This window comes from Chaetodon trifascialis, chromosome 3 (assembly GCF_039877785.1).
Source record: "Chaetodon trifascialis isolate fChaTrf1 chromosome 3, fChaTrf1.hap1, whole genome shotgun sequence".
NCBI classification, from domain to species: domain Eukaryota; kingdom Metazoa; phylum Chordata; class Actinopteri; order Chaetodontiformes; family Chaetodontidae; genus Chaetodon; species Chaetodon trifascialis.
The window spans coordinates 26901403-26929314 of record NC_092058.1 but is presented as its reverse complement, the minus strand read 5'-3'; the positions used below and the strand labels follow the sequence as shown (position 1 = coordinate 26929314).

Below are 27912 nucleotides of genomic sequence, written 5' to 3'. Positions count from 1 at the left end.
CATCCTCTCTCCCTCTCCTACATTAGAATTCAGTTCAGGGCTCGGCTTCGTCTCCGTGAGTAGTTTAGCCATGCGTGTCATGGCGAAATCCAGTGAATGATAATGAACTAAGCAAATGTGTGTGCGTGTGTGTGTGTGTGGAAGGGAGGAGGAGAAGAGGTGGGATGCTTGCTGAATCACTCCCTCTATCCAGCCCTCCATCCACCTATCTATCCATCCATCTATTCCTCCTCCACCTCTTCCTCGTTGGTGGTGTCTCGGCTCGAAGGACGGCCCCCGTGCTCTGACACACTCAGACACACGCAGACACACGCAGACACACACCTCCGCGATGTGTCACTACTAATTCCACCTGCCTCTTCCCGTCATTCCCCGCTCGCCGCTCCATCTACCTACACTTGCTCATTTCCCTCCTTTTTTATTAATTTTTTTCAGTCTCTCTCTCCACCCCTCCTTGTCCTCATCCCCCCCACGCTGTGTGTCACCGCTGCTGGGAAGAAAGAAAAATGCTCCGGCCGACGAAAGTGAGAATAGAAAGGAGAAAAGAGAGAAAAGAGTCAAAGAGGAGAAGACAGTGAAAGCTGGAGTGTTTGGAGCGCAGCGATGCCTCCATCCACCATGAGCCGGACCCTTCTTTGATGGAATATCCCAGACGGCGGAGGGCAGAAGGAGGGAGAGGAGGAAGGAGAAGAAAAAGTAGAGGAGAAGGAGGACCGAAAGAAGACTTCAAGGACTGAGAAAGCGGGACAGCCAGCGCTCATCTCAGGAGGGTACGGAGACACAAAATAAGAACCAAAAAACATATAAAACATGCTCTTGCCAATCTTTTCTCTAACAACTTCAGCTCCTCTGTCCCTTTCGGCGTTTTTCATTTGGGTTTTGATGTCTCTCTCTCTCTCTCTCTCTCTCTCTCTCTCTCTCTCTCTCTCTCTCTCTGCTGAGTTGTGTCCACAGGCTCTGTTTGGGATTTTGACTAATTGTGAAACTATTCTCCGGACTCGAACGGAGAAGAGACTTTCTCTTCCCTCCATTTCTCTTTCATTCTAATTAACTCCCCCCTGTGCAGACCCTCAAAGAGCCTCTCTCTCTCTAGCTGTAAGTCTGCCTCGCTCTCCCTCGCTCTGTTTTTTCCCCCTCTCTCCATCTGTCTGCCTTTGAGAAGCAAATAATTGGATGTGGAGATTGGCTTTTCTGTGGCTGAGCCGGAGAATTGAGGCTGCACTTCTCTCTCTCTCTCTCTCTCTCTCTCTCTCTCTCACACACACACACACACACACACACACACACACACACACACACACACACACACACACACGCACACACACACACCTGGAGCTCAGGGTGCGTGTGTGAAAGTGAGTGTGGGTGTAAGCTGGACAAATGGCAGGAATCTTTTATCAAGTCATTTTTGTGTGAGTCTGTTGTCATTCTTAGATTTTGTCAACAAATCTCACAAAGAAACCAAAACCAACAGTGTGTTAGTGCATCTTTCAGTCCTCTGTGTTTGGGTCTTTGATACAAAGAGGTAAATGCTGACAAATGTATGGTTTCACTTGTAGCAGAGGCTAAATAAGTTCCTTTAACACCTGCGCGCTGTAGTTTTTAGCAAATGTTACTCAAAAAGGAGTAAACAGAGCATTTATTGAGGACTATTTTCAGCTGTGAATGAATACGCTCTTGATGGTCCTCTGAGTGTTTACAGGATTTCTAGGTGTATGAATGAAGGACTGACTCAAAGCTGAAGGAATATGTCTTATAGTTTCAGGACAATAATGGATGTCTGTGGCACAGAGGAATAAGACATGTCAGGCTTTAAATAATCAAGCAAAATTGAATTATTGTTTTTATTATTTAAGATTAATTTAAGGTTGGTTTTGGTCTTTTTCTACAATCAAGTTTCATTTTTGCTTCTTCTTTATTCTTGCTTCAAGTTCTTGAAACAAGCTCCTTTCTATTAGAAACACATAAAACCCCTCCAGTCATCACTGTTTTTTTTCTCACCTGATTGACTGAAAAAAGGTTTTAGCACTATTGGCAAAATGATTTGATAATGGCTGACTTTTACAGTGCACAGCTGAGTGAGAATTAGTCCAAAGAAAGAGAGGGAGAGATTTTGGTAGCTTGAGTGGCCGAGAGACCTTTGAAGAGATTAGTGGCAGAGGTATTTCCCTGGAGAGAGAGAGAGAGAGAGAGAGAGAGAGAGAGAGAGAGAGAGGTGAAGAGGATGAAGAGGAGGCTTGAGGAGCTTCTGAGACGAGAAGACATGAGATATGTTGTAATGCTGGGGAGCTACAGGCTTGCTGAGTGGAGGACACACACACACACATGCACACACACACACACACACACACACACACACACACACACACACACACACACACACACACACACACACACACACATCGACACTTACAAGAGCTGTAAAGCTGCTCTCGCTACACTTTCTGCTCTGAGGCAGGGTGCCAAGTCTCAAGTGACGAACAGGAGACCCGCCAGAGCCTTTACACACATGCACACACACACCTTAATACATTTTACACACTGCGAGACACACACAAAACCACAAATGGAACAAGGGGGACTCCGCTTCAGTGGGACCCTTTTCACATTTCTTTTTTTTCCAGCCACTTCTTCTTTTCTTCTGCTGTATTTCATTATTCACCCGGTCTCTTTCTCTCTCTTTTGCTCTCTCTCTCTCCTCTTCACCTTCCCGCCCAACCACACATCTCCCTCCTCCCTCTCTCCTCCTCGTTCTCCTCCTCCTCTTCCTCCTCCTCCTCCTACTACTAGTGCTGCTTAGCTCCATCCAGTCCAGTCTCATTGTCCTCACACACACCTCGTCGCCGAGTGTGTGAGCGCGCGCGTGTGTGCATGTGTCTCTGCGAGGACGGGGGTGCAGCTGGTCATTTCTACACCACAGCGCAGCGGAGCGCCGGGTTCCACTCTGAGGTGAGTGTGTGATAAACCCCCGACAAACACACTTTTCACCGTTTTAGCCTGTAATTTAGTTTCTAATGCTCTTTAAAGTGTGGCTATGCTGCTTTATCTCATGCGTAGTCGCACTGAGGATGGTGTAGAGTGTGTGTGAATTTCTGTGTGTATTTGTGTGTGTGCTGTTTGCGTTAACAGGGGTCAAAGGTGCTGGCGGTGACATTTGAATGGTTGTAGGACTGGATATGGAGCTGAGATTGTGGCTCAGGCTTGTCCAGACTGCTGGTGCGATTGTGGGTGAGTGTGTGTGTGTGTGCGTGTGTGTGTGTGTGTGTGTGTGTGTGTGTGTGTGTGTGTGTGTGTGTGTGTGTGTGTGTGTTGATCCCATGTATGTGTGTGTGTAGCCACAGGGTGAGCTTGGCTAAGTCTGTACGTGCTCTGCTTATGAATTACTGACCACGACTTGAGTCTTACTCCCCGCTTGTTCACATTGAGCACGCAAAAACTCCTTCTATTAGTTTTTTCCTCTTTTTTCCCTCCTCCTCCATTTATTTTTCTAGTGTCTTCTTTGCTCATTCTGTCTGATTTGACTTCAGTGACTTGATTGGCATGCCTGCATACGGAAACCGCGCTGCCAAAGCTGTGTACCAAATGCAAATTCTCAAACAACCAACCAACATTTTATATGTTCAAATCATCTCTACTTCTTTCACTGTCTTTCCTTCACGGTCGCTCTCTCTCTCTCTCTCTCTCTCTCTCTCTCTCTCTCTCTCTCTCTCTCACACACACACACACACACACACACATATACACACATTCCATGGCAGATTTAAATATTTCCCGGCGGGGTTGGAGGGTGAACAGAAATAGATCTAATTCTAAATCAGGACGGAGAGCTCGGTTCAGGCAGCCTCGACACCCTCCCTCCCTCCCTCCCTCCCTCCCTCCCGTTACAGCCAGCAGCTACAACACTTGCGCTCCAAAAAAAAAAAGAAAAAGTTCAAAGATTAGCTGCAAATTTACCATTTTGCAGCTAATAATATGGAGTGAATATGCTGCAACAGTATGAAATAGCAACGCTGAAACATTGCCAAATCCCACACACTTTGGCTTCGATGCTGGACATGAGAGGTGTGAGGACAAAAGGGCGTCTCAGTTTCGGAGATTTCGAAACAATGCAGCTTTCTGGAATTAGGTGTTTTTGACGATTTGCACTGCACCACCCACAAAATAAAAACACAAAATAAACACAGGTGATGTTAAAGTGCCCGATTTGCTTCATAGAAACTAGACTTTCAAAAGATTTGGGGGGATTTTAAACTGTATGGATTTGTCTGTTCCGGCTCTTGGCTGCTACAGTAGCTGACTGCGCTGGAGAAAGCAGCCGGATTAAGCCTCTAAGACCGGAGTTAAGATACAGATCTTGAGTTGATGAGTTCCTAGCTGCCTGTCTAACTGCCTACCTGTCTGCCTGCCTGTCATGTCTTTGTGTCAGGACTGACTCCAGAGCAGCGATAGGATAGTTTAGGTCATGGCCCACCAGCTGCCTCCAGCGGTTCTGGAGAGGGACGGAAAGACAGCAATGGAAGGAAAGGGGAAAGAAGGGGGGGGGGGCAGGTTGAAGGAATGTGTGTGTTCATATGTCAAAGTGTGAGTTTGTGGTGGCAGTGTAGAGATAAAGCAGGTGGGGTTGGAAGGGTAGGGGGTAGGATAAGATGTGCTGAAGGCTGGATAAGCAGCACCTGGCTTGAGAGAGAAAATAAAAGATAAGAATGCACAAAGGGGGATGTGAGGGTGGGGGTGTAGAAGTGGGTGAAGCCTCCAATATCTACCTACAGTCAGGATGGACGTCACATAAAGACCCACTCATCCTTTACCCCCCCGCCCTCCCTCCGTCTCCCTCACTAACCGCCCTCTTCCTCTCTCCTCTTTTTTTTGACAATGAGCCGACAGCAAAGAACAAAAGAAGACATAATACATGCAAACCCTCCTCTCTCTGCAGTCAGGAAGGAGAGGAGGAGGAGGAGGAGGAGGAGGAGATGGGAAAGAGAGAGAGATGAGTAAGGCATAATATGTAAGGCGATTGCGGTAATCAAATTATGTAAAAAAAAATAAAAATAAAATAAGCTGCAGTGTAGCTGCATCAGAAAAGTCAAACTGGTGGACTTGGAAGTGGAAGATGGCGAGTAAGTGAGTGAGCTTTGGGATACGAAGTGTCATTTAAAGTTGAATCTTTTAAAAAATGACTGGATGATACTCTTAATGAGCTGATGGATGTCAAGAGGAAAGAGTCTGTCCTCACTTGAGCACAACTGAAGTTTACATTTTGCTGAAGCAACCTCTCGCGGTCGCTTGAATATTGACTTTCCTCCCTCATAAGGAAAGACTGAAGTTGCTCAACCAAAAGAAAAAAATCCAGCTAACACTATGACCTAGGACTGACAATATTTTATTAACGATTCACGAATGACATTAAAAACAGTGAACTCCGTGTTTTGCATGTTGCTTCATCTGATTGGCTCTGTGAAGTAGTGTGACAACGTTATAGTGCCAAGAAAACCTCCAAGTGAGGAGGCTGGACACATGCTTTTGCATACAAAGTGTTGGAATCAAACACTGTGAGATTCGTATCTTTGTCCAGCAGTTAATGCTGGTTTATTTTCACCATGACTAAGATCTAAAGTTAAACAAACGTTTAAACAAATCTTCCAACACAGGTGGTCAGACGAATGTAAGGATGAGCTGTACCAGCCTCCTGTTTAACTCTGGCCCACCGTATTTGCCATCGATGTGTGCACTCATTTTACCACATATTCTAATTATTAATGCTCACAGATCATTAGCGACATAACAGGTATGCTCACTTTCAATATTACCTCAAAATAAACCACACTATAGGTTTGTAGACACCCGGTCTGGTATTCTGACCGGCCATGATTGTTGCCCCATCGAACCTACTTTTAGAGTCGTCGCTGTATTCAAGGATGTCTGCGAATACTTTGGTGAGTACAATGTTAACTTGACCAATAAAACCAGAGGTGCCACTGTAAAACTGTAGTTTTTACTGAATGTTTTGGTCAAACATGTGCGGGGCAATGACGTATCACATATTTATTTTAGGCTGGAGGACTAGTCGAAAGTAAAACTTGAATTACGATTCAGTTTCATCAAAGTAACTTGACGATTAGGTGGTATGTCAGCCACGTTGTTATCTAAATGTTGAAAACTTGAGTTCATGCTATAGATGTGATGCAAAATAACAGTAATGATGTTTACAGAGAGTCTTGAATGGCCTTATATAGCATGTCCTCTTGACTTTCCTCACTTATTCAGCTGATAATTAATGATCGCTGTGTATCACACATGTTAGAGCCCCCATACGCACGCGTGCAGTGATCACACTGGCAGTGATTTTAGCTGCGGTAATTAAAGAAGTGTTCGCGGTGAGTGAATAAAACATTCATCAATCCCTCTTCCCTTCATTTGAACTCCCCTCCTCCATCACTGCTTGTTTTTTCTCTCTTCCCTTTCTCTTTTATCTGTTCCTCTTTTCCACCTTTGATTCTTTTAATCATCCTCCTCTCATTTTCTTTATCTTCTCTCTGTCTTATGTTGTTCTGCTTTTCCTTTTCTTCATCTGCCTGCTATTATTCTGCTTCTTCCCCCCTCTTTCCTTGTTCTCATTCTTCTTCTCTCTTTCCCCCTTTCCTCCTTAATCATTGTCTTCCTACCTTGCTCTTCACCTCCTCCTTCCCTCTCACTCCATCCTCTCCCCCTCTTCTCTCTGCTCTCCCTTATTCCCCAGAGGTGAACCAATGTGTGCAAGCTGTTGCAGCAAGGGCAGCGCTGGCGTAGATGGAGCTAGTCTACCAGAGATGAGATATACAGTGTGTGTGTGTGTGTGTGTGCGCGCGCGCCTGTGCCCATATAGACACTTGGAAACACACACTCTTTCTAGCACACACACGCACGTGCCTTTTAGACACTGCAGGTGCTGCATCAAGATAAATGAGCCGTCATTAGCCAATCAGGTCAGCCGGTGGGAGGGCGATGGAATACCAAGGAGCGAGATGAGCTTGTGGAGGTCAAGCCACTGACAGGGGAGATGTGTGTATGGATGTGTTTCTTTGCACAGAGAGATTGAGAAGGAGGATTCCCTGATTAGATGTGAGCTCTCGCAAAGTTTTCTCCTCCTCCTCCTCCTCCTCCTCTTCCTCGAGCTCCCCCTTGCCGTCCTTCCTCCATTGCTGTTCCTTCTTTTTTTCCCACCAGCGCTCCTCTGGGAAGTGGAGGAGTACTGAAGATTGTTGTGCTGCCGTTTGACGGCCTAATTGGTATCTTCGGCCCATTGTTTATCTCTTCATCGGCAACTCATCAGAGTGAGGGAGACAGAGGTTGACGAGGAATTAAAAGCATTTCAAGTCTAGCTTCCAGCTTCTGCAGGAGGAAAAGGTAGATGTCATAGTTTTTGTTTTTTTTTTGTCTTGTCTTGTCTTTCCCGAAGCTCTTCTCCTGGGAGAAAGCTATGAAACCAATTAGAGAGAAAGTTAGACTGGTGTATATTCTCACTCCAGCACTATAATCAATCAATGGATTTATGCATAAGGTGCTCATTCTCACAGCCAAGGTGCTGCTGGGAAGGAGAAAGGTAAATGATTAACCCCATCGAAAAAAACTTTAATCTCCCCTGCTCTCTCCCCCTCTCTGTGTCTGTATGTGTGTGCATGTGTGCGTGCATGCATGTGCGCATGTGTGTGTGTGTGTGTGCAGGGGGTTTTCAGGATGGCCGCTGGCTTTCTTTGATCACTAATCCTTTCTCTGGCCTGACTTTCTGTCCCTCGTTCTTTTTTTCCTCTGCCCATCTCTCGGCTCTCCTCTCATCTCCTCTCCCGCGCTCGCCTCTCGCGGCCCGTTGCCATGTCTGTATTGTGAGCGGCTTACAGTCGAATAACTAGGGCAGGGTGCCCTCTCTCCCTCTTTCTGACTCTCTGTTCTCCCTCTGCCTCTCGCAACTGTTTTACTATTCTATGTTTTCTCGAGTGCTTAAAGGATAAGTTCGCATTCCTACAAGTCAGTTTTAACATTTGTGAGTTGTTGGTCACTGTAATCATTCTTTCTCTCTCTTAAAATGCGTCATTATTGTACACATTTTTTAATTTTAAATTGGGGGGTGGCCCAATGGGCGCACACACCACCAACCAACACACATTCACCTAATCCCACTGTAACTGATGATCATAGAAATATTACAAGAACATTATAGGAGTACTACAGACAACACTGTGTCTCTATGATCCTCTCGCTCTTCTGTGACTACACGTTGCTCCTTGTCACTTTGATCATGAAGGAGACAATGCTTTATAGGCCCTCTAGAGTAGTGTCTCCTGTAGCTTATACCCTATAGTATAGGGTATAGGCTACAATATGGTCTAGAATTATTTATAGTGCATAGCTTATAGAAGATTATGGATCAAAGACAAAACTGACAGGGGTGGGACTGACAGAAAGAGGCGCAATGACCAATCTGTCTACTACTTCAGCACCACGGACAGCGTCATGGATTTATTGACATACAACACAGTCATATTTCAGAGACATGGATGGGGTCACAGACTCTAACTTGCACAAACTTCAGTCAGATAAAGGATCAATTAGTCAGGCAGATGAGATGAACATATTTAACTAAACACTGCTTCTGCTCCTGCACTCTCCCTGCTGCGAGGTGATGGGAAGGGGGGATGGCAGGTTACCAAGGGGGATGCACTTTGGTCATACTTCTAACAAGGGGGGTGGCCTCCCCCTTTATCCTAACTCAAATTGCCCATTGATTGTATACAAAATCAATGGAAGAAAGCGAGTGGGTGCTGATAGAAGCAAAGCAGTTCTGGGTGATGTAAATTGCCGCAATGGCACTTCCATGTGAGTTCAAAAGTGTTGCAACTTGGGTGAAAATTCCAGCTGATCCAAAGGCGTAACGACCAATTTATACATGTACAGAGAGAAAAGGAAAAGGAGCAAGACAAGAAATTAGAAAAAGGCACGTTCCTGGTGAGTTCAGAGATCAGTCAACGTCTGAGCTGTCATGTAAATTTACAAACACAGCCAACACGTACACTTCTACCAAGCTGCAGCTAACATATATAAAGCCAATGAAGACTGAGCTGTTGCCCCCCCCCCCCAAAAAAAAAAAAAAAAAAAAAAGCCATTAGAAGACTTCACCTTGGCATCTGGGAATCTTTCATAGTGTCACTATTTTTTGACACTGATTCATGGAAATAATGAAATGGTTAATCCATACTCACAAATCCCCAGTTTGTGCTGTCCTGTCCTGGCCTGTCCTGGCCTGGCCTGGCCTGGCCTGTCTTCTTGTGAAGCCATGGAATACTTACTGTATGTAGATTTAATCACTTGGCTAACTGAGACTGTGGCAGCTGCATTAACAGCCTGAGCTTGACTTGCATTTTTTAACAAAGCAAGGACTGCATATTTTGTCCTCCATTTCTTACAGTGTCATCACACTGAGAAGAGATAGCATCAGGGATGATTACAGTGACCAATAAGTCTTTGACCTACATCTGGAATTTGATCCTTGTAATAAGACAGTTTTGCTGGGCCCTCATTCTTTCTTATTTTCTCTTCTCTACATACCCCTCAGCTTTTCTGTCTCCATCCATCTTTTCTCCCCATCTCTCTCTTCGTTGCTCTGAGATCACAACAACCTTTCTGTCCTCTTTTCTCTGGCTTTCTCTCTCACTCTATCTGTTTTATTCTTCTCTCAGTTTCAGGTAATCTGTCCAACCAGCTGAGGTGAGAAATCTCTTGGCTGCAGGACACACACACACACACACACACGCACGCACGCACGCACGCACGCACGCACGCACGCACGCACGCACGCACGCACGCACGCACGCACGCACCCACACACACACACACACACACACACACACACACACACACACACACACACAAGCACACAAGCACACACGCACACACACGCACACTCTCTCTCTCTCTCTCACAGTTCATAGTCGCTCTAAGACTCCCGCCAGTGCCTTACAGCATTATTATTCAGCACATTCATAACTTCATAGAGGAGCTCAATGGTTGGCCAGACACTTGTACAGCTAGTGAGACCTCGTAATCCCTCTCCTCTCTGCCCAGGCCTCGTTAAGCCTTATTCCCCACTGGGACCCTGGAGGTTATAATTAAAGTACCTGTGGTAGACCTCGGGACCTCGGCTCTCTGTAGTCCTGGTTTCACTCCACAAGGGGGCAAGAGAGAAACTTATAGAGGCCAACAGACAACACAAAGTGTGTTTGTCAGCAGCCCTGGGGAAGTTAAGAGTGAACTTTTCTAGTGTAACACATACGCTGAGGCTGCATCCAAACATCACCATGGCTGTACCTCAACCTGACCACACCTGAACAGATTAGGCCACGACAACGGCTAAAGCAAAGGTGTTTTTATCTGCTTTATCTGTCTGGCAACACTCAAAGGCGTCCTACTTTTCACAAGCAGAGTAAATCACACTTACACCAGATACTTTACCTGAACTCAATTAAATGGCATTTCCTCTTTAAATAAGACAGGTCACTTCACAAAGTGTCGACTAGATGCCACCTTATTTACAGAAATTTGTCAAAATAACTTAGTTTGCAGCGAAAGTACAGCAATCATAAAGTAAGTGACTTATAAATAAATATAAATAGGTATTTGGACATAAGGATGTTGAGTATCGAGCGGGGGCGGGGTGGATATATCCAGGCGCAGGTGGAGTGGTGGTGTATTTGTGTGTGTTCGTTGGGGGAATTTAGAAATGTGTGTGTGTTGAGGGAACAAGCACAAAGCAGTGGCCTGTGGAAAAGAGAGAAAGCTCCTGTGTGTTAGAGTCAATAGGCTCTTTGTTCAGTGGGACTGGGAGACAGTTAGCCATGAGGACAGACTGAGACTCCAACGCACCACAGTGAACCTGAACCTGCACACACACATGCAACAGCACACACACACACACACACACACACACACACACACACACACACACACACACACACACACACACACACACACACACACACACACACTATTCAAATACCTGAGCCTGGCAGGGCGTCATTCAATCTCTGTCCACTGTTCCTGCTTTACCTTCTTTACCACCTTATCAGTTTTTCCCTGACTTTCTCCTCTATGCTCCTCTCTTGCTTTCCTTCTCTTTCCATACATGTATCCATCTTTCCCTCCTTCTTCATCCCACCCACCACTGGCGTCTTTGTGTTAGAACAACAGAAACTGTTTCCCTGCTTTTTCAGCCCTCTCGGTTATCTAGACGGGGGGTTGGTGGGTGGGCGTTTTTACCTGAGAGCAGGACAGAGGGCATTTTGTGTTGGACAGGGGAGTGAGGGACAGCGAGGAGGAGAGGAGAAAGAGAGAGTTGGGAGGGAGGTTAGAATGAGGCGGGGGGGACAAAAATGCTCCAGATACAGGTGAAAGCTTTGTGCACCATAATCAACTGCAGGAATCCAGGACGCACACTGGTCTTAATGTCCATGTGATGGTAAAGAGAGACTGTAACTAGTTTAGTGCCAGAAAGACATGGACATGAAGACAGGAAAATGAGGAAGAGACAATCTATGTTTGATTTAATCAAATAAGTGGCAGGGAAATGTTCGTATGTGCCGACTATGACAGAGTGAAGGGAACTCGGGAAAGTGCAGGATTTCTGCTTATACGACAAATACAAGATGTAAGTAAAATGACATCCGCTGGCATTTTTCCTCATTTTTAGGGGCTTTTTCTGCTTTTGGAAAGTATTCTGTGAATTCTGTGAGCTGTAATGTGCCTCTTGAGTGTAACCCCTGCATATACTGACCTAAAAAACTGTACATGAGTGTGGGTGCTTTGGGATTTGGAATATTTGAGGCCACTTCACTGTAAAACTTCTGGTTTATACACCAGTTGAGAGCATGTTGTTGCCTTCTTGATGGGAAGTGCTCTGGACGGAAGGTTTCTCAGTGGCTACTTATATTCCATGAATAGAAGTCAGGCACATGTCATCATGAATCACACTCACATACAGTGTTTGTGCTTTGTGTGTGTGCGTGTGTGTGTGTGTGTGTGTGTGTGTGTGTGTGTGTGTGCGTGTGTGTGTGTGTGTGTGTGTGTGCGTGTGTGTGTCCGAAGGCAGGCACGGTATAAATAATGGATAAAGGTCTAATAAGCTTTCTGTGGAACGTCTCTGGGCTGTTGACCATTGGGATCAGCATTAGGATTCTGTCACTCAAACTCAAAGGCACAACGCTCAGCTTATCTATTGCTCTACACACACATACACACGCGCACACACAAACACACACAAGAAAGTTTGAGTGCACGCACATATACACGCATGCTCATATGTTTTTGCGCGCTCACGCATACACTGTTCACCTTATCTTGTCGTCCAAACAAGAAGATAACAAATAAACCACATTGTCTGTTTCCACAGAGGATCTCGATAAGACACAAATCAGCTTACACACACACACACACAGAAAAAACACACACGCAAACATATACAAGCACATACAAGGAAGCAGAGCATGTTTTCACAGGAATGGGGGTGAAAAAGACAGACAAAACAAAGATGGATGACTGACATTAATCCTACCTGCTTCAAACTCTCTCTGAGTGCCCCTCTTACTTTATTCTCAAACCCTGCTTCTTTATCTCTCATTTCCTCTTATCTCTGCATGTCTTTCCAGCTCTCTGACTTTCCCATTCCCATGCTTGTTGCTAGAGCAGTCTCGTGAAAAGTAGTGATTCCCCTCCAAACAGTGAAGTAGCTCTTTGTTCACCAGATAAAGAGGAAATATACAGATACTGTTTGGTTATTAGCAGCCTTGAAGGTGTATATATGTGTGTTTTTACCTTCATCTTGAATGAATATTTAGACATTTGGGGAATTATTCACTTTCTTGTTGAGTGATAGATGAAAAGATTGATACCTCTCTCATGTTGGTATGGAAAAATTAGCCCAATCAGTTCTGTTCAATGGTAAAATAAACAGCATCTCTAAATATCTACAAGTAATGCATTACTGATGTGTGTTTGATCATCTAACTCTGCACAAGAAACGTAATAGTTTGACATGAGGATGTTCATGGATGACACTGTGTTAGGTGTTAAAATTCACTAAATCAAACCATTTCCAAGCCTTTAACACAATGTTTTGAGAAACCAATTCTTTCAGGGCAGAAATGGCTCAGAAGCAGCATTCAGACTACAATGGGACCAGAGCCCTGCTGATTACAGCAGTCTGCACAGTCACGCAGGCCCTTGCAGCTTGTGGACATTGTATCACTATTAAATGTTTTTCCACTCATATTTTGCTGATACTTAAGTGGAGCTGATGTATGATCATTTTCAGCCTTACACATACAGTATATGTCACTATTGGTGTGCATGTATTGGCCAGTATGAAACAAGGAATTCTAGTGCATTAGTGCCAAAGACCAAAAGGTGAGTTAGTTTCTATTACAGAGGTTTGCCAACACACACCACTTCATGTAATGCCATTTTATGTGTGTGTGTGTGTGTGTGTGTGTGTGTGTGTGTGTATAGACTCATATATATATATATATATATATATATATAGTTTTATATAGTTTTATGGTTGTTATTACTATTTCAACTCTTTATCCTTATCAAAATGATATGTATGATATGTTAATGAGTTTATTTTTAAAATGATGAGCCGATACGTTGTCGTGGGATTATTTTAAATGCTCAAATATCAATATCAGTAACTCTACGTCCAACTCTAAGCCCATTCCATGGTATTAATTGCAGGGGTTAGAGCATGATAGAGCAAACCAACCCTTTAGGGATACTTGGGCATATCACTGCCTTGAAATTAATAATTTAATAAGAACAAGTTAAACTTTTATCAAAGTATTTAATAATTCAAATGTGTTGCCGATTTCATTTTTCTTTGGCCAATATCACCAACCAGAAATATCTTTCTAACCCAACTTTGGATCCCACCACGGTTGGTTCATGCATGGTGCCACGCTGTACTCAGGCCTGTGGCTCTTCATTTATGTGTGTATTTGTGGATGCACGTGGGCTGCTTTGCCTCCTTCTCCCTCTCTCTGTTAACGTTGACTCATCCATTTTCAGCCAGTTAATAATTCAGAGGGTCTGCAGGCTGTGTTTTCATCTGTCTCATCTCTGCGCTCGCCTGTGAAAGAACCCCTAGTAATTACACACCACCAAAACAAGACACTGACTCCTGATGGCTGGCAGCATGGCTGGGGATGGAGAGCGAGCAAGCTTGGGGGGGGACGCGGGTAAGAGTGAGAGAAGGAGCGATCGAAGGACAGGAGGGGAGGGATTGGAGGATACACGGGAGACAAGAAGGATACACAGTGGAGAGAGGTGTCTCAGCACTGTTGTAAATCCTCTGCAGGGCCTTGTAAGCTGTCAGACAAGCTGAGGGTGTTAAAGGCATGAAGTGAGAGAGCTACACACACTCATGGACACACGCACGAATCATTGTGTGGAGAGAAAAGTTTACTCCTGCTGCCGCCGTGACTGGCTCACTGCTGTGTTTTATGGCTTTCTATTCCTATGTGATTTTTTCTGGCATGTCACATAGGGTCGAAAGCCATTGGGTACAGAGTGGGAGATCTGCAGACGGGGATTAGATGGATATATGGAATGACAGAGGAGAGATAAAAGAAGAGGAGGTTTAATAGCATGTATGTACACACACACACACACACACACACACACACACACACACACACACACAAACACACACACACACTCTCACACACATATACACTGCATGGCCTGAGGCGTTTTTGTCTCTGCTTGCAGGCAGCCCAGTCTAGCTCAGCTAATTGCCCCCATATGAGACAGGTTGAAGTGCGCATCAATCCCTAATGCCACACACACACACACACACACACACACACACACACACACACACACACACACACACACACACACACACACACACACACACACACACATACATGCATGAATGCAGACACTTTATGTTTGGTCTGTGCCTGTGTTTTTGTCACCCACTCTCTCCCACTTGCATTACACACACACACACACACACACACACACACACACACAGAATACACTCCCCAGCCAGGCCTGCTGGTGCTGCTGACTCAGGTTGGTATTTAATGAAGCTCTCAGTTTCACCTCGCGTCTCCTAATCTCAGTGCTCCTTTGTGATTGGCTGCTAGCAAGCTAGCGAAAAATGTTAACGTTGGGAGTTTAGTGAGCCTTAAGACTACTTCTGGCTGTGTGTGTCTGTGTGTGTGTGTGAGTGTGAGAGAGGGGGACTTGGTGTGAGAGAGAGAATAATTGAAGTGCAAATACAGATGTGAAGAAAAATGGGAGAAGTGTAATGGTGAAGGAGTTTTTCTCCTTGTTGAGTGACAGCACTCAATAGACCACCATGCCAAACTGTACTGAAGTGTGCAGTGTGTGTTGACTGACCTATTGACTGAACCTCAGCAACTTTCTCTGCTCTGAGTTTCTTGCTGAGAGCTCTGCAAAAACCAGAAACACACATACATTGTCTTGAGTATTTTATCGACCACTGTCTTCCACATACCTTCACTGGATTGCAAGAGTTTTCCTGCTCTACACCTGTTGTTGACATAGCGAGGTTAAATCTAACAATTAAGATTTGCATGATGATACATTCATGAGCATGAAGCAATCAAGGTCAACCATGAGACTAGCACAGTGCTTAGACTGTTCCCACAGCAACTCTGTCAAAATCTGGACTCTACAGGCCTTTCTATTACAAATAAAATATACCACATAATTAACAGTTTCACTTCCAAGAGGAGAAAAAATATGAATCAGTTCTAAAAATATGAAAAGCTAGAACACCAATGAAGCAGTTAGTGTTTGTTCAGCTTCATGTTTTATTGCTAACACATTTCAGCCTTCCTCAGAGCAAGTTTCAGAACTTGAAGTCCTAACATATGCACTCAGTTTATGAGGTTTCATTTCACAATTTGTGTTCAACATAGCCTCTGGAAGAATAAGATCAGTGCTAAACACTGATGCCTGCATTGTGCTTGGAGGCACTTTTGCTGAAAGAAACCACAACGTGGGATGAAATGGCAACTGCGTGCTCACATGGGCAGTAAGGCATCATAGCAAGAAGGTCCTGCGATCGATTCCTGGCAGGAGTGAGTTTAATTGTTTGCATTGTGTTTGCACTGTGTTTGCATTGGTTTCCTCCATGTCCTCCGGTTTCACCCACCATCAAAAAATGTATGGTTAATGGTTAATTGGTTAATGGTTAATTCTCCTGGCACTGGGCCTAGAACTGAAGGTGGTCCCCAGGTGCTGCTCACAGCTACTAATACTTGGGATGTATTAAATTCATCCTCGTGGTGAAATTCAAATTTCACCACGAGGATTAATAAGGGATAACTTGATCATATTTTTACTTTCGGCAAATCCTTTAGCCAAACTGTAAATGAATCAAATTAAGCCAAATAAGAAAAAATCTCTTCATCGTAGACTTCAGTTTAAATTTCTGATCTGAACACTGACTTTGGCTCAATATGCACAAAAGAATGAACACCCCTTTCTTCTTCTTTGATGCCAGAAAGCCATGTGTGTTCAAAAGAGTTCTTGGGAGAAAACTCCTCAGGAGCAGTGTGATGTCTTGGCAGATTGCCAGATGAAGGAGAAACGTTTTAATGCCTCCCCTCTTGTCCTCCCTCTCTTCCCTCCCTCCCTCTCTCTCTCTCTCCACAGGTTTACGTGGATGCGGTGCATCAGGTAGACCATGCCCTTCACCTGTGCCTGCTTCTGTGGCCTGAACGGCTTCTGTCGCAGACGGAAGAAGAAGAAAAAGGAGCAAGTGGAGGAAGAGGAGGGTGAGGAGGTAGAACAGTGGAGGGATCAGGAGACAGAGGTGTGACAGTGGCGCTGTCAGCTGCGATCTCCTCACCTTCCCTGGGGTTTTATCCTCTGACAGCATGGAATGTACACCCCGGGTTACTGCCGCTCAGTCCTGACTGTCTGATATTATGTGTGGGAATTCTGTAACAGGGATGGTAAAGGGGCTTCGGCACACACAGGCTTTTATTGAAAATTCATAATTAATTGGGCATTTTTGAACCAGATCTTTTCCGACAGTGTTTGTGACTGAGGCTTCTTTCTACTCTTTAAACTGCCTGAACTCAACAACCACAACATTGTCGTGATTCATATTCCTTGAGATGAATCTGATTGATTAAAATAAAAGCCTATGAACTCTGAGCGCATCCCCATTACCCATCACTGCTGCACTCTAATTTCCCTTTGGCAGCAGACTGAGAACGTTGCTTCTGCTGATGTGATTCCAAAAAAAAAAAAAAAATGGTATCTTTTTGATTCATGTCTTGTCATAGCTGGTATACTGTATAAGGTGTGAATAGACGCTGGGCCCTAGAAATCTATTATTTCTCTCAGTCACACCTCTCAGTGACGCCCCGTCTCTCCCTTCTCCCCCTTAATCGCAGCTCCACAGAGGCTGAACTGGAACCAAAGCTCAGCGGAGCTCTGCACCTCCTCACCTACCTGCTTATGTCAGATCAACTTAGAGAAAACTTCAGCCAAGTGAGAAAGTGTACAGTAATTTCCAAAGTCACCCACGGAGGGCTGAAGCCCATCTCAGTTTTCACGCTGAGCTGGGCCCAATCTAAAGCCGAGCAGCTGTCCAATCAGCAGCTTAGCTGGAGTGTGAAGATAGGAGTCAAGGGTCAGAATGAGCAACAGGATTTGGGAGAAGTCCCTCTGATGCCGTAGCATCACTGTCTCATTAATAGGCAGCCAAGTAATTACAAACGAACACTCTGATGCAGACCCATCAATTAATGTCCCTCGGTGGGAGTGGAGTGTCTGTCCGTAAATGCCACTGTGGTGCACTTCCAGCTGTCACCTGTGTGAGTGTATGACTCTGAAAGCGTGTGCCTGTGTGCTTGGGTTTCTTCTTGGCTGCAACAATAGACTTTCAAACCTGAAACAAGTGGTTAAGATATCTATTCAGCTGCTATAGAACTGCCTTTTCAGAATGCACATGGAGACACAAAGACAAAGCCACGCATACACGCAGGTCTCATTAGTGTGTGTGATTATGCATGGCACGTCCAGTCAGGCAGTGGAGATGTAATTAACCTTTTCCAGCAGGAAACAGATGCCTGGATGTCACACACAAACACACGCAATGACATACACACACAGACACACACACGTCTGCTGTCAGGGAAACAAAGCCAACGTCACGGTGTCACGGAAACAAAGCCCCAAAAGCGCCGCCTGGCACTCTGTGATAATCCCCTCACGCATATTTACATTCAGGGCTTAGAATGCGCCTCGGTGCCACCATCTCCACCCCCTGTCACGCTCTGCTCCCACCCCCACCTCCGACCATCCATCCTCTTGTCCTGTCCGTCTACCTTCGGTCATCTGATTCACCCTTTTTCCTCTGCTATCTCTCCCTCTCCTTCATCTTTTACATCTCACCCCAAACTCTTTTCTTCATCGGATTCATCTGTTTATTATCAGTGGATAGTACATGGCCTTGCATGGCAGCTCCCATAGATTAGCCCCCACTCTCTCTTTTTCTAACTCTGAATATCAGGGATTTCTTCAGGCGGGCAAAAAGCTGCTTTACGACAGATTAATGGACGGCCCTGATTGTGTCTGTCGGTGTGTGTCTGTGCCTGCACGGAATAGATTGTCTGTTTACTCATTCTCCTGCTACAAGCGGCGAAATGAGACAAAGCTAAAGCCATTTCACAGTGTAGAGCACCTATTATGATTCACTGTGTTACGACGCAGCCCTAATGAGAAAGCGAGAGAATGAGAAGAGGGGTTGGTGGAGGATAGGAGAGGAAGAGAGAAAAGACGGTAATGAGAGCGAGAGTTGGATATGGAAGAGGGGGGCTAATGCTTGACAGAGCAGTCATGTTAATTGGCTACAGTGGATAACTTTCTGAGGCGGGGGATGAGTGTGTGTGTGTGTGTGTGTGTGTGTGTGTGTGTGTGTGTGTGTGTGTGTGTGTGTGTGTGTGTGTGTGTGTGGTGGGGGGGCAGAGAAAAGAACAGCCTGATCTGTCGGCGTTACACTCGTTTAACGCTCCCTCCATTTCACCTCTGTAATGAGAGTAATATTCGCTCCAGTAATGGCGAAAGACTTGAAATTGGTAACGATTTGTTGCTCACGCACACACACACACACACACACTTGGAGGTGGTAAGCGGGGGGCGGGGGGGCTGAAGGGAGGATGGTGTTGGTGGGGGTGGGTGTGTGTTATCCCTCAAGCACCACAACCCAGTCCTTTATGGATCATGGCAATTTTCAGGGATTGTAACTCAAGGACAAACAGCTAAAAATAGAGGGGTGGTGCACGACTCCTGCAACAGCAGGGAAGGGAGGTGGGAGGAGGTGTGTGCACGCGTGTGTGGGTGGGGACAGCGAAAACGAGTCCTGTCGCATTAGATTTGGGTCAGAAACGAGGGAAGAGCCAATGAAGCGGAGAGTGTTACAGGCGGCGGTGGGATTCATCACTCGCTGCTCCTTGTACCTCTTGCATGTCTCCTTCCACATCTCACCGCCCTCCCCCTGCTCTCCAGTAAAGATGCTAAACTGCTGGAAAGACAAAGGAGAAGTAGCACAGCAGGAAAAAGAGGTGAATGTATAATGTGAGAGAAAGAGGGACTGAACCACAGCTGGGTTAGATAATATTATAATATTAATATATGCCATTCTATCCAAGGCTCTTGCTGTATAATGAGCGCATACATAAATTCATACGACTGAAAGATCCCAGTCTGGAACAAACTCTAATGGTAGAGCCTTGGCTCTGCAGCTTAAAGGAATAGTGTGACATTTTCAGATAGACATTTATTAGCTTTATACCGATATGCAATACCACTGTCATTTCTGTGCAGTGCATATAGCATGGAGCTAGCACAGCATAAAGACTGGAAGCAGACAGAACACTTGGCAAGGAAGTGTTTCAGCATATTTCCCAGAAAGATTCCTTTATCCATTGGGTAGTGTACTTGTTTACCCTCTGTATAGTGTGAAGGGATTGAACCCCATACCCCTAATCACGATAGTGCCTTGCTTAACAAAATCAAACCCTTTTCAGTCCCATTGAGGAGTTGAATCTCTAACACTCAGCTCATGCAGAAGAAGCTGCTTTCAGACACCAAATTCTACTGTTGAGGCTGCCACTCAGTGACACTGCCCAGGACTGAAAGCGCCAGTAAAATTAAGCTGAGTTAAAAAAAAACAAAAAAACAAAAAAAAACTAGGTTTTTAAAAAGATTTTGTCTAATCACAAATATGGAAACTGGACAATCAAACTCCATCTCAGGATACCAATAAAGCTAGCTCCTGCAGACGAGCCAAAATAAAAATCTTGGGCCAGATGTGTCTTCTGGTGGCCTTGTGGGTAAGGCACGTATATCTCCAGTTTGACTGGTGATCATTAGTGTCCTCTCTATCTACTGTCACGACCAAATAAAGGCAAAACTCCCAAAGAATAATGAGTTCAGTGATTATCAACGCAGGCAGCAGTGGCAAATAAGCATGCACATACTCTCTAGAGGCAGCCGACCAGTCTCTCCCTCACACCACCACCACCATCAACAGCAAGGCATTGTTAAGTTTACATTGGCATCAATGGAGGTAATGGCGGTAAGTGCTCGCCATCTGGGAGCACCTGCACAAGCATATAGATCCATTAGTACCTTTCTTCAAGGAATAGAACCCTCAACTTTGGCAGTCTTACCACCGTATTATAGTATACAACTGTTTTTCTCTCCAGTGTGTCCTCCCGTGCATCAGCCTGTTGTCCCTCCATTACTTTCTCTCTCCCTCACACACATCTGTTCTGTTTTCCTAATGAAGAGGAAAGTGATGGTCCCACCATGGCTAATTAAGAGCGCTGACATGCAGAGCGCTGATAGACTAGTGATAGAGTCAGGAGGGAAGCGCCAATGCTGACCGCTTACAGCTCCCACCAGCATCACAGGAGGGAATGGGCAAAAGGGATGCCGAGAGAGGAGATAAAAACGAGGAGAGAGATATATAGCGTAATTGAGACTGTAATGGGTTTTGTCAGGAGCACCTGTCAGGGTCAAGTTAAAACGGCTTTGGTGAGAGAAGAAGAGAGGGATGAGAGGCTGGGAGAGGAGAGAAGGGGCCAATTGGAGTCAGGATCCCGTTGAGGAGAGGCCCTCGTCCATGCCAACCTCACCTGATTGCCAATTTGTGCCAGTCTACAGACATCAAACGCTAATACGAGCCACAAGCAGACACACAAATGTCACTGATTGGAGAGTGCTAACCAGCTAAAAGCACCCATACACATTCAATCACACACATGTGCAAACTCATGCTGACAACCCACCTACGCTGGCTGATTGGACACATCTAGGCACTTAACAAGGTGTCCATGGTGCAGACCTAAGCTGTGTGATTGGAAGATAAAACTGCTGCCATTAAATATCTAATTCTCCCTCATGTCTAGATAAAAATAAGGTGCAGTGCTGATTAGATTGCAGCCTGATGCGCCAACCTCGGATCTGCGCCATGTTCATTACCCACCCTCATCCCCCAACCCCAACAAATCCCGTCTCTGTTCATGTTCTCCTGCCAACCCCAAATACTCTGTTTGTGATGGAAAAGCAATTCTGACCCCCTCTAGAGTTGAGGTCGATGCTTGAGGAGTGATGAAATTACGTCGAGTAAAATTTATTTATAAATCGCTGTTAAAGCTGCACCTGGCAATTTAACACTGTGACAGCTCCAAATGACAGCCAGACATAACTGACGTAAAATTTAGGACCTCAGCACCGAGAAATTCTGTTAAGACGATGTCAGTAAATGTCCCACTCCAGGTCCGGAGAGGGTGGAGGTGATGAAGAGGTTCAGCCATCACCCTGGGAACAAAGTTCTCACTCGGTGCTATTTGGGATTTTGTTTTTTTCAGTTTGATAGAAAATGTTTGCTGCCATCAAACATTTTGATGTCAGAATTTCATTCAGCAAACGGCAAGAAAATGTCCACCTTGGCTGATAGTAAAGATATATTTTCATGGTACAAATTTTAACAAATTCTTACAAATCAAAAGCCATATTTCAGATATAAATATGAGTTTTATTATCTAGATGAACAGAAGGACAATCAGCTGGCTTTTCAGCTATAAGTAAACCACTTCTTTGGAGATATGCAGTTTTCACGGATATGAGACCTTCTTGTTAGGAAATAAAATGTACAGATGACATAACTGAATGATTAACTGAATGTGAAATGTTAAAGTGATTTAGTATTGCGCTTTCATAAAGTCAAGGACTAATTTAAAAGAGAAAGGTCAAAGCAGCAGCGGCCATGATTTAGTCTCTAGTAAGGGTTAATCTCCAAAATCAATGGAACCAACCTTTCCCATAATGCAGCTCAATAGCTTCTTTCATTAGACCCTCCCTGCCTCCAAAATGTCCTTTCTTCTTTCCCACCCACACTTCCTATTTGTAATGCAGCTTTTCTGTAAAAACTAAATCAAGGCTGAAGCTCAAGCTGTGATACAGTAACCCATGACAAAATCATCAGACTTTACAAAACTTACTCCAGAGCCACACGCGACATCACACCTCTGTGTTAGTGAACTGAATATCATACAAAATCAAGTCATTAAAAACATTTTGTGGCTTTATTTTTGGTGTCTGATCAACCTTTTCCTGGCGAAGGTGTCCTGGGATGCATGACTTCAGTATTTGTAAAATCCTAGCTTTGACCATGGTGCTGCACTGCTGAAACACCGTGATTATCTTTATTTATGTCATATTTATCTTAGATTTTGTAAGAAGTCTAAGTCTTTTAATATGATTTGCAAGTATAAATACAGCATGAACAAACCAAAAATGAATTCTTTTGATTGAAATCCCTCTTCTTCTTCTTATTCTTCTTCTTCTTCTTTTATTTTTTACTACTGCCTGTTTTTTTATTTGTTTTTTTTCTGTAAATACTCACCAGGAACATTACTGGGACACTTTGTGGCATATAACCTGGTTCACTGCCACAGTTTGGGTTTTGGAGCAGTTTTGCTTAATAGTCTAAAGTGTCAGAATGAAATAGGGGTAATGAGAACATTTTTTAAAACCCAGCAGCAGAGTCAGCAGCAACTCTGCCAGCAAAAACCCAATTTATGTCTATTTTGAACGCAGAAAATCTCATGGAGTCTTGGGTTTTAATGTGCTGAAGGTTAAAGCAGGCGCACATCGAGATGGACGCTGTATTTTTCTCATCAGCTGTCTCCATAACCCTTCAAATCATCTCCAGCTGCGCTCACACACACCTTTCTGCTGCTGCGATGCTATTTCAGATTTGACGTACATGGTCATGAAATGGAAAGAATGGTCATGAAATGGAAAGAAATGTATATTGAGTTGTGTTTTCAGCTGAACAGAGAAAAAGTTTTCTAATTGGCCAAGGGCTATGAGCAGGTCAGGTGTCGCACATATCTGCTGCCAAATCTCCATCATCAATGAGAGATAAATCTATTTCTCTCCCCTTTCACTTCATCCTGCCCCACCTCCTGTTCTCATCCACACACACACTCACACTTCCACCGGAGCTGGTCGATAACGGAGCGGGTATTGAGCAGTGGCTGTGGTCTAAATGAGAGTTTGATTTCTCAGGGGGTGTTAGGCCCTGTAACTATGGTGTTGAGTCGCCATCAGAGACCTCTTTGCAAAATGCTCATTGATGAAGTGCGTATGTGTGCCACGAGCGCACGCTTTAAACACCTTTTGATTAAGTTGTGCTGAAGAACAATACTTTTCATTAGAGGCTGATAGCATTAATTAAGAGCAATTCAGCAGGGCCACTAATGAGCTGATCTGCTCTCGAACACCTCATTCTCCTTGAAAAACAATGAAGCGTGGCATCAAACAATCACACACACAGAAAGGCAACACGTGTCCTCATTGCATCTTGAGTCAATTCTCAAAACTGTTAATATAAGCGAATACTAGCTGGCTGAGTCTTTGTTTAGGAGCTCTGGCTGTGAGCCTTTCTGCTCAAACTGCAAATACACTTAGTGTCATTTGAGCCTATTCATAACATTTACTAAGCCGCTGATTTTGTCAAAACCAATAAAAAGCCTGTGCCTTTGATCCAATGTGTGGCCAAAGCTGTTGAGAACATAGGAAACCACTCTGTGCTTTCCACATTGCGTCCATTAATGCTGCTTCGCTCTGTGCGTCCAGACTTTTTTGATAGGATTTGTGTTTGTTGTTTGCAGCATCTTGCAAATTCCCTCCTAGCCTTCTGCGCTTGCTGCCACCCAGCAGCACACACAACAGCCTGTTTGTCGGCGCCTGAATGTGTGCAATGCTTATGGAGTTTTCTATTATTCCTGTCTCTCGGCCTTTGCGGCAGGGGAGCAAGCGAGGCAGAGATGGAGAAAGAAAAACGGAGAAGGAGGAGGGACCTTTGACAGGGCAGCATTGAAGAACAGCTCGACATAGTGAGATACATAAACATGAGGTCAGAGAGTATCACAGTGGGAGATGGAGAAGGAAGGAGAAAGGGCGAATGAAAGAAAGTGTGTGAGAATGAGAGCAGGGGAAAGATAGGTAGCCACCAATCAATGCTTTGGCATGGGGGGGGCATAGACTCACATACACATCAACCTGCAAGGTTGTGTTGTGTGGGTGTGTGTGTGCGCATGGCGTGTGTGTGAGTGTGATGGAGGAGAGGATGTGCTAGTGGTCTGCGTGCTGCAGGAGAGTGTGTGTTTGAAATGCAGAGCACGTCAAGAGTCCTAGGGAGCTCCTTTTGCAGCAAAGCCTCATTAAAGAGACACTTGCCTTAAAGCAAGGATATACTGCCAGACCACACACACACACACACACGCACACACACACGCGTGCGCTCCACACTAACACTCCAGATTCACTCAGGGTAACAGAAAGTGATGCAGATGCAGAAGCAGCTTCGGACGAATAGAATAGAAACCTCTGTGAAGGAATAAACGTGGAGCGAGTGAAGGAATAAATGCCGTGTAGTAAACACCCTCCACTCCAATCCTTTTTTCCATTTCCTCTCCTTGTTCTCCATCTGAATAAAGTTTAATTTATCCACCGGCCGCACATCCCCCCATCTCACACTAATATTATATTCATGTATATTTGATTGTGTCAACTCTATGGAGATTGGCTATGCTGTATCTTGTGTGCCTTTTAAAAATGCATCTATGAATAAATAATGCCTGTATCCGCTGATTGAAAAAGCCATATTGCCAGAAAGCCATGATGAAATGATAATGTAATATCTGTCCCTGTGTTAAATAAAGCAAAGCACCCTTCATCTTTCCCCCTTTTTTTAATTATCCCAGTAAATGAAACCTAAAGCTCTGCAACTGCACCTTACACTGCCTGATGACATTCTCTTGTATAGTTTGCACTGCTGCTGTGAGTGTGTTTTAATAAAAAGAAAGCCTCTTTCTATACATCTGAGTGCTGTGTGGTTGTTTGGAGACATTAATAAAGAGAAGCAAACCGGTTCCCTGAGCGGCTCCCCTGCTAATTGACAGTGATAGCAGAGACTCGTCTCCTGGGCTGATGTTGGGAGCCTAATAAAGATGCATTACTACGAGGATGTGAGAATGATGCAGATTGCGTGTCCCCCTCCCCTCTCCCATCCCCCCTGTCCTCCTCCTCCTCCTCCCCTCCCCACGCAAGCTGATTAAACTGATAAACTGCGCCAAAAAGAGGGAGAGAAGGGGATGTAAATAATGAAATAGGAGCAAGGAAAAGGAACAGTGAGTCGGGGAGGTGAAAGGAGAGGTGGTGAAGTGACAGGACATTGAGATAGAGGGAGAGATCCTATCAGAAACAGCTCTGTGCCTAATGAGTAAAATGTTAAGTTTGATATCGCCTGCTTAATTTCACGAATTATTAATTGGCGTGACATTTCAAGTTAAAAGCTTTGGCCTCTCTGTGACCCTGTGATGTCGCACTGTAAATAAAACACACACACACACACACACACACACACACACACACACACACACACACTTGACAAGCAGTGGCTGCCGCTCGTGTCTTTGATATACTCTCATTAGCATAGCAACAGTGAGCTGACCATCCGCAAGGGATACCGTAACCCAGGCAACCAGAGCTGGCCAGTTCAACTATGGGAACCAGAGGTACAAATGGAGCCCTGCTCCCCGTCTCCATCCTAATGTCTCAACACTCATGGGTCTGAGCAAACACGCTGCAAACACTCACACCCAAGAGGGGAAGCAATGATTTGCAATTGTTACAATGCATTCTTATGTCCAGCTCTAGTAATTTTACTTGAATCGTGTTCTAGTTTGCTGAATTTTGAATAGCCTTTCATATCTGCAGGCTCTCCATCAAACTTGTGTATTTACATGTGGCTAGAGAGGGCAAATCCAAGAAAAGTGTTGAAACACTTCATTTCTTCATGCACATTATTTTGTTGTACATGTAGCACACCAATACTATTTGACTATAGGTCAAAAATGTAAAAATGTAAAAGTATAGTATGGTTACAGTCACAGAAAGACTGTGGTCATGGTTAATAAAAACACGAGTGCAGGTCCACCCCCTTATCTTCTGCCTGGTACGGCACACCTCTTCCTGCTTTGGCACAGAACAATGATACAGTTAAGCATAATGGAGAATCATCCAATATGACCTTTGGCTAAATACTGAGCTGGTGTATCTGACAAGGACCTCGACTGGCCATCTGAATTATCACTCTTGTCTGTCAGGAAAGAGGTGATAGTAACGTGATTTTGTCACAGAACCACTGAATCTTCTAGGGCAGAGGTTGAGTTAACAGGGGTGTGACTTTGACTCTTTGGCTTGGCGACCACTGTTCACAGTCTGTTTTGTTTCCATCAGTCTGTGTTTCTTTTTACCATGACTGTGATCGTTCTGTGTGTGTGTGTGTGTGTGTGTGCGCGCGCGCACGTGCGTGCGTGCGTGTGTGTGTGTGTGTGCCTACAATGTTCATGTGAAGCTAAGCTAGCTACCTAGCTTCACATTTAACAGACGAGCCTGGTCTCATTTCGAGAGCGTCACACACCTGCGCTGTGTCACGCCTCTTAGCATACAGATGCATAAGACACCCTTCAGTGTCTGTATGAGTCACCGTCTTTCAATGCATCAATATTAGAAGCTCAGAACAAGGTGGCATCATATTAGGAGCAAGAAAATCTGCCAATGGAGGGAGGTGGGGAAGATACATGCCTCAGACACACGACATTCACCCTGGAGAAACCCCAAGTGAGCAATCTTATACTGATACTAAACCTAAGCAAACTGGTTTTACAACATTAACCACGTGTTAGAAAGGCTTTCTGGCAGTGCGTCTGTATGAGATGCACAGGACATGACAAAGCGTAAGTATTTGATGCTCTAGGAATGACCAATAGAAGAATGGTATTGATCTTCTTGTCTAATGGTCTCATGGTATTTCCCAAAATGTCAAACTATTCCTTTAACTCAGGAAATTCTCCTCTGTTCCATTTTGCATTACTTTTGATGAATAATGTGTACCAGAGTATGCTCTGTTTTTTCTGAGCAACTCTCTCTCTAAATCTGCTTTGAGTCAGCCACTTACTGCTTTTCCGGAACAGATTTTTACACCATTTTTGACTCCAGTCCTATTTTTAGCATCTTCTCAGGGGACATTTCAGCCAAACAGCTCTTCAAATTGTGTGGGACATTGTAATAATCTTTCCACCCGTGTTTATACCCATACATCTCAAATATAGACTCCACACTGGCAGATGGAACAGTGTCAATCTCTCTCCATCATTTGGCACAGAAACCTTGCAGAGTTTTTGAAATGCATATGGTGGATCTTGCACAGATGGATACCTCGCACAGGCAATTTTATTCCACCTGTCAGTGTCTATCCCA

General features: G+C 44.6%; 2 protein-coding genes across 4 annotated transcripts in view; both read left to right on the top strand.

Annotated features, from left to right (window-relative positions):
- The window catches only part of elk4 (ETS transcription factor ELK4), a 201337-nt gene that overhangs the window by 163308 nt on the left and 10117 nt on the right, over positions 1-27912 (top strand). The gene's annotated exons all lie outside the window — the stretch shown is intronic.
- Positions 62-17304, top strand: LOC139329335 (uncharacterized). 3 transcript variants are annotated; one of them, XR_011602060.1, is made up of 3 exons: positions 62-770; positions 2791-2949; positions 16714-17304. XR_011602060.1 is itself a non-coding variant. In XM_070959606.1 (2 exons), exon 2 carries the CDS (start codon positions 16745-16747, stop codon positions 16877-16879), a length of 135 nt encoding a protein of 44 aa, XP_070815707.1. In that variant the 5' UTR covers positions 634-770; positions 16714-16744; the 3' UTR covers positions 16880-17298. The 3 variants fall into 3 exon arrangements, 2 of the variants coding, with proteins under 2 accessions (XP_070815707.1, XP_070815705.1); XM_070959606.1 differs by lacking the exon at positions 2791-2949 and having other exon boundaries at positions 634-770; positions 16714-17298; XM_070959604.1 differs by lacking the exon at positions 62-770 and having other exon boundaries at positions 2815-2949; positions 16714-17298.